The 6,000-nt window shown below is 35.7% G+C and overlaps 1 protein-coding gene across 5 annotated transcripts in view; it reads right to left on the bottom strand.

Moving 5' to 3' along the window:
- Positions 1-395: 395 nt before the first annotated feature.
- Art3 (ADP-ribosyltransferase 3 (inactive)) overlaps positions 396-6,000 on the bottom strand; it is a 28,583-nt gene continuing 22,978 nt past the window's right edge. For 4 of the 5 annotated variants that reach the window (XM_076864981.1, XM_076864984.1, XM_076864985.1 and 1 more), the window contains 4 exons: positions 5,692-5,724; positions 3,905-3,937; positions 2,780-2,812; positions 396-888 (listed from right to left, as the gene is read on the bottom strand). In XM_076864981.1, coding sequence (XP_076721096.1) covers positions 665-888; positions 2,780-2,812; positions 3,905-3,937; positions 5,692-5,724 — 323 coding nt within the window. In that variant the 3' untranslated portion in view covers positions 396-664. The remainder of the gene's footprint in view (positions 889-2,779; positions 2,813-3,904; positions 3,938-5,691; positions 5,725-6,000) is intronic. The other variant, XM_076864983.1, reaches the window with a different exon arrangement.

Below are 6,000 nucleotides of genomic sequence, written 5' to 3'. Positions count from 1 at the left end.
AAGTATAAACCAGTCTTGGCTTGGCTACCAATATCCACTGCTAAATTAGTCACTATTCAACTGCCACAGTACTATATAACTTCTTTTTTCCTTTTTTGATATATTCACTACCCTCTCAACCTTCCTAGATTAACATGAGATTCAAGTTAGAGACTGAAACGTTTTGTAAACTATCAGTGTTTATAAAGACAACAATATTCATATGTACTAAGGGAGGATGAAGAGATTGTCAGTCTTCCTACAAAGAGATGAGAATATCTTTTAAAACTGATTCAGGTATTAAATTTATGTTAAATCACTGTATCTTTTAAAACTGATTCAGGTATTAAATTTATGTTAAATCACTAACATTAGTGATTGACAATTTAATAGCTGGCAATTCTACAGAAATAATATCTACTAATATTAAAGTCTTTTATTGAATCCAATCAAAAGTACAGTTTTGTTTTTTAAAAATAAGATTAATATAGAAATAAAAGTTAATTCTGTGACATTATATCTGGACCAACTTTCTGAATTGCAAAACAAATAACAAATATACAGTTCTCATTTTATAAAGTGGCTTTGGCCAACAAGTGAAAAATACATCATTCCTTTTGATCTCCTATAGGATCCCTGTAGTGTATTTCAAGTAAAGAATAAGAAAAATAAAGACTGTATCAAACTATGGAGCAACAAAAAGATTTACAGCAGAAGCACTGATTAAAATGATGAATGTCCCAAATGGTGGAAGAAGCCTTTTGCCAGAGGATGCAGAAGGATTGGTTTCGGGACCTGGAACAGGACCTGGAACAGGAGCTGGAGCTGGAGCTGGAGCTGGAGCTGGAGCTGGAGCTGGAGCTGGAGCTGGACCTGGACCTGGACCTGGATCTGGACCTGGAGCTGGAGCTGTTAATGAGAACACACAGTCACTGACACATCATTTTTTGGTATCAAATATCATCATCTATACCATATATCCTGAATATGTAAATGCTATCAGTTAGAAGCTTACTGAAATGCTTCTACTTGGGAACAATTTTCAAATAAATGTAGTTCTTAACAAATTTCAGGTTATATTCCTCTCTCCCACCCCCATCTCATATAAATATAAATATATATATACACACACACACAGAGATCATCAGGTCATGCTGCTCTGGGTTTTATCTAAGGTTTCACAGGATTTAAAAGCCAAGATAATTTTTTAAGTTCTCTTGAATTTCTTAGAAATTTTTGTTTCTATTTTCTGTATATTCGTGCAAAGTAAAGACTGTCTCTTCTATTTCAAACAAGACAACACATTTCACATGCATATGCAAACCATTACCAGATAACAGCTTCCTTTTAAAGCACTGATTCTGCAAGCTGACAGAAAATAGTTTTTCCTCTACCTATACATGGCTATAGAGAAAACTGCTTTCCTTGCATCTGAATTCTTACAGAGAATCAGTGGACTCCATCTACAGGATAATCCCTTTTATGCTGCTCTAAACTCAGATAATGGATTTAAGGTATGTTTTTCTTTAAACAGACTGTACAAGGAAAAATTATCCCAAATGGGATAACCAGACTTCGTAAGTGAAACCAAGAAAAAGAATTTTATAAAAGCCTTCATGTCACAGGGCATGGTGGTGCATGCCTGTAATCCCAGCGGCTCAGGAGGCTGAGTCAGGAGGATCACGAGTTCAAAGCCAGCTTCAGCAAAAGTGAAGCACTAAGCTACTCAATGAGACTCTGTCTCTAAATAAAATACAAAATCAGGGCTGATGTGGCTCAGTGTCAAGTGCCCCTGAGTCAATCCCCAGTACCCCCCTCAAAAAAAGCCTTCATGTCAATTTATTTGCCATAGTTATAAACATGCAGCTGTATGAGTAGAGACAGGGAAATAGGATAAACTCACTCATTAGTATGTCATCATAGAACAGTGGTTCTCAAGAGTATAGTAAGCCCTGAGAGGCAATCTGGACAACTGTCAAAGGGATTTTCTCTTTTATTCTTTTTTTTTAATGGTGCTGGGGATTGAACCCAGGGCCTTGTACATGCAAGGCAAGCACCAACTGAGCTAGACACCCAGCCTGATTTTCTTTTTTATTGTTATACCAATGGGGTGCAGGTAGGAGGGCTAGATATGCTGAGATGGTTAAGAGAGTTTTGCACAATGAAAAATCAACCTACTTCATGCCCAACTTTCAAATGCACTGCTAGACCATATGCAAGTTAAAAACCTATTTATAATAATTAAATCCAGAATCTAAATCAGTTTTACATATAAACAAAATATTTTCAGATGGTTTTAATAAAAATTAAACATTTTTATCTAGTATCTACTGTTTCTTTAGTTTCATTTTCTTCTTACATAGAACAATTTCTAATCTCTTAAATTCAAATTTATTTGAATACATACATGAAAACATCTGTTTTCATTAAGCCTTTCAATATAATCTAAGCATTTACATATTGAAATATGTTCTTTTGTTATAAATTACATTCAGGACATTATAATATTTTTTATGGGTATAGGTACATCTGATCTATGAATCTTATTTTAGGATAATACAAGGGCTTTGTAGAATATTTGTTATTAAAAAAAAGGGTTGAAAAGATTTCAACTACTGTTTTAAAACAGCATAGTCTCCAGTCATAGCTGAAAATGATTTTTCAAGAAACAAAGTTGCCCCTATACATATTGTTATAATACCTTAAATTCTTGCAACTTCCTTTGATAAGAAAAATTAATTTCTCACTTTTTCTACATTGCAGAAACATTAGTCAACAAAAGAAATGAGATATTTCTTACTAGGACTGTTGGTATTTCTTTGACTTTCATCTTCTAAAACAAAAAGAGATTTTGAGTTAATTGTATTATACATCTATCTGGAAGGAAAAGATTCAAAAAAAAAGAAAGAAAAAAAAAACAAGGTCCAATAAAGATTAAGCAAACTTGATTATCTCTGAGAGCAGGCAGGATTAATAAGTTTAGAAGTATATGGTGGGTTGCAGAAAAGTTTAGTTTTTACTCATTTATGCTCTTTGAAAAATTTCTTCATGAATATGCATTTTCATTAAAATAGAGGTTAAAATGTTGTTTACCAAAAAGGTACTTTTTCTACATACTGAACTCAGATTTTCCCAAGTATACCATTAATGATTTATTGTTTGTTATCTGTCAGGCATAATGAAATGCTTTATGTACATTACTTCTTACAATCCTAATAGGCAGGTATTGTTAGCCATATTTCACAGATGTTAGCCATATTTTCACAGATGTGACATGTTTTGAGGTATGACACACCAAAAATCACAGAGGTTAAGTGGTAGCAATATCTGATTTCAAAACCTTTACTTTTAATCACTATTCTATACTATCTCCATGTGTGTGTCTCACATTGAAATATTTCATTAGGTATTATATTTTCACAGTTTTAAAACTAAATTCTAGGAGCTCAGGATAGAGAATAGAGGTGTATATCAAAATCTGTCTGGAAGACAAGTGTCAAGTGGCAGAAAGTGAACAAAACTTGAAACGTTTGAGTCATGGTTGTCTCTTTTTAGCCTTTTACTGTTGTCATTCACAGTTCTTTGATGATGCTATTCCTATGTCCACAGATTCCCTCCCTAGTCCAGTTCACTCTGGAAAGCCTCCTGCCTCATTCTGGAACAGAAAAGCTCAGCTGGACAGTAACTGTTCCAGTTTCAGGTCAAGCATCATTTTTCTAGTTGACCCAGAGAACCTTAATAGCAGCCCACTGCTCACAATAATAAGTTCTCAACCTTCCCCTCCTCTGCCATTCAGAGAAGGATGTCAGAAACTGTAGAGCCCAAATATCTTCCCTAGACCCCTTTAAGCCTGACATAACTGAGTGATTACAGTGAAGGACTCAGAACCACATGGTGCCTCCACCCCCAATATAGAATTTATTACCTTTTATTTCATCTGGTTCTACCACTTTTATTCCTAAGTGAAAAAAAATATTTTCAGTTAATAATTATTTACTATTTTATTACTATTTATTTTATCATGTATTTTACTTCATTAGGTCCTAATTTACTTCCAAAAGACTGAAGTATCCTTATTTCACACAGGTAGAAGCAGAGGCACACAAAAATGAAGTAACTTATACAAAGTTACCTAAAGTAAAGTGGCAGAGGAGCGACTTCCTGAAGCTAGGTATGTCGGTCTACACAGCCCGTGTTCAACCCCCACTCCCTGCTCAGTGGCCATCTTTCAAACAACCACAGTGTTACTATCAGACCCTGACGAAAGCATCAGACAAACTCAGGTCCACACAGTGGAAGAGATAAGGACAGATGAAGTGTGTCATCAGTATCACTAGGGGTTCACTTTCAAATTGTGGCCAAACAAATCCATCAGTGCTAATCTTGGTTAGTACAAAAGAGTTGCTGAGCCCGCTTTCTGAGCCTGTATTCATAACTGAGCTGTGACCATGCTATTTCTGAGCATGGCATGCAGTTTCCATAGGCAGCATTCAGTACTATGTGGTTAGATTTAATTGAGCAGATGCTGAAAATCTAATTTCTTTAACAGGTTACCATTGCCCTAATTAAAAAAACAAAAAACAAAAAACAAAAAACTTAAAAACACTTTTTTTTTTGGTAGATGGACACAAAAAAACACTTTTTAAAACACTATAATGAACTCAGGAAAAAGGACTTTAAACATTAGATAGGGGATGGTACCTGAGATTTTATGGTTTGATCGTCCTTACAGATATTCCCATGAAGTAAATATGACACTTGAAAGATGACAATTTTGAGGCATAGAAGTGCCATTACTATCATAGCTCTCTGGTAAAATATCATATGTCCATTTTTTTCTTATTATCTCAGGAAAAAATTAATTTGAGGAGCTTTTTCTTCCCCTGTACACATAAAGTTCTGTACACATAAAGTTCTGAGGTTCTTCTGAAGAACGTGACTGGAGTCACTGTTCAGTTTCTCTGGCCAAGAAACTCAAGGTCCCTCAATAGCCTTGCCCTCAGTTACAGCTCTCACGTTAAAAATGCTCATTTTTAAAAAGGTTATTTATTCAAGGTATGTTAAATCTGTCATGGTAAATATGCTGGAAAAACACACTTGTGGAATCACAGGTGTTTTCAGTGACTTTCAGTTTGTGCCAGTGAATACGATTTTCAAATTCTGATGTATTCAAGAGATACGAGCCCCAAGGTCTGACTGCACTATAGTTTCTGGCTTTTGACTGAAAAATTCTGGCTCCATAAATCCTTATTGTACAAATCTACACCAAGCTTAGAGGAGCTTTCTGTCATAGCACTTCACTCAGTGTGTGTCCATGCCAGGAGAATACTGGGTTTTGTAACCTGGAGATCCCACACATGATGAGTTGTTAACCAAAGCTAACAGCTTGTGAAAGAGCTGAAGTTTCTATTGAGTAACTTTAGCTGTAAAATCTGGAAGGTGCTGGCCTAGTGCATCCAGGTTCCAGCAACTTTGCTCTTAGCCAAGATCCCAACACAGCTAACTTCCTGCCTCGGAGACTGTTCCAACAGCACAAGAACGCTGGAGAGGAAAGGCACTTTCTCTAACCCTCGTCCCAGGTACATTTTTGTAGGTGACTGATGCAGTCATAAGGAAATATTAGTGAACACTGCCTCATGATAATATTTTCTTTAGTCTAGGTAACCATTCTCACCTCATACTTGGGTTCAGACCAACAGAAAACTATCTTACCAGGTATTTCAGTGGATTCAAGGCTTTTCATACCTAAATGAAGGAATGATTATTGATTAGTGACAATTAATTACCTTGCATTGTTAATGTTCCCATCCTTTTACTACTTCCCCCAACAGCAGAAGAGGAAAAAAAGAGGGGAAAGAAAAGAGAAAAGGAGAAGAAAGAGAAGGAAGAGAATGGAAAAAGAAAGAAAACAGCCAAACAAAAGCACCTTTCAATGGTTCTCACTTTCCAACAGGATGAAGTCCAAACTCCTTAAGCTAGACTTAAAAGAACTACCATGATCTACCCCTTATATCTCCACCT

The sequence above is a fragment of the Callospermophilus lateralis genome, chromosome 8 (assembly GCF_048772815.1).
Source record: "Callospermophilus lateralis isolate mCalLat2 chromosome 8, mCalLat2.hap1, whole genome shotgun sequence".
Lineage (NCBI taxonomy): Eukaryota > Metazoa > Chordata > Mammalia > Rodentia > Sciuridae > Callospermophilus > Callospermophilus lateralis.
Note: the sequence above shows the minus strand (reverse complement) of the source record. Positions and strands in the feature narration are given on the sequence as shown.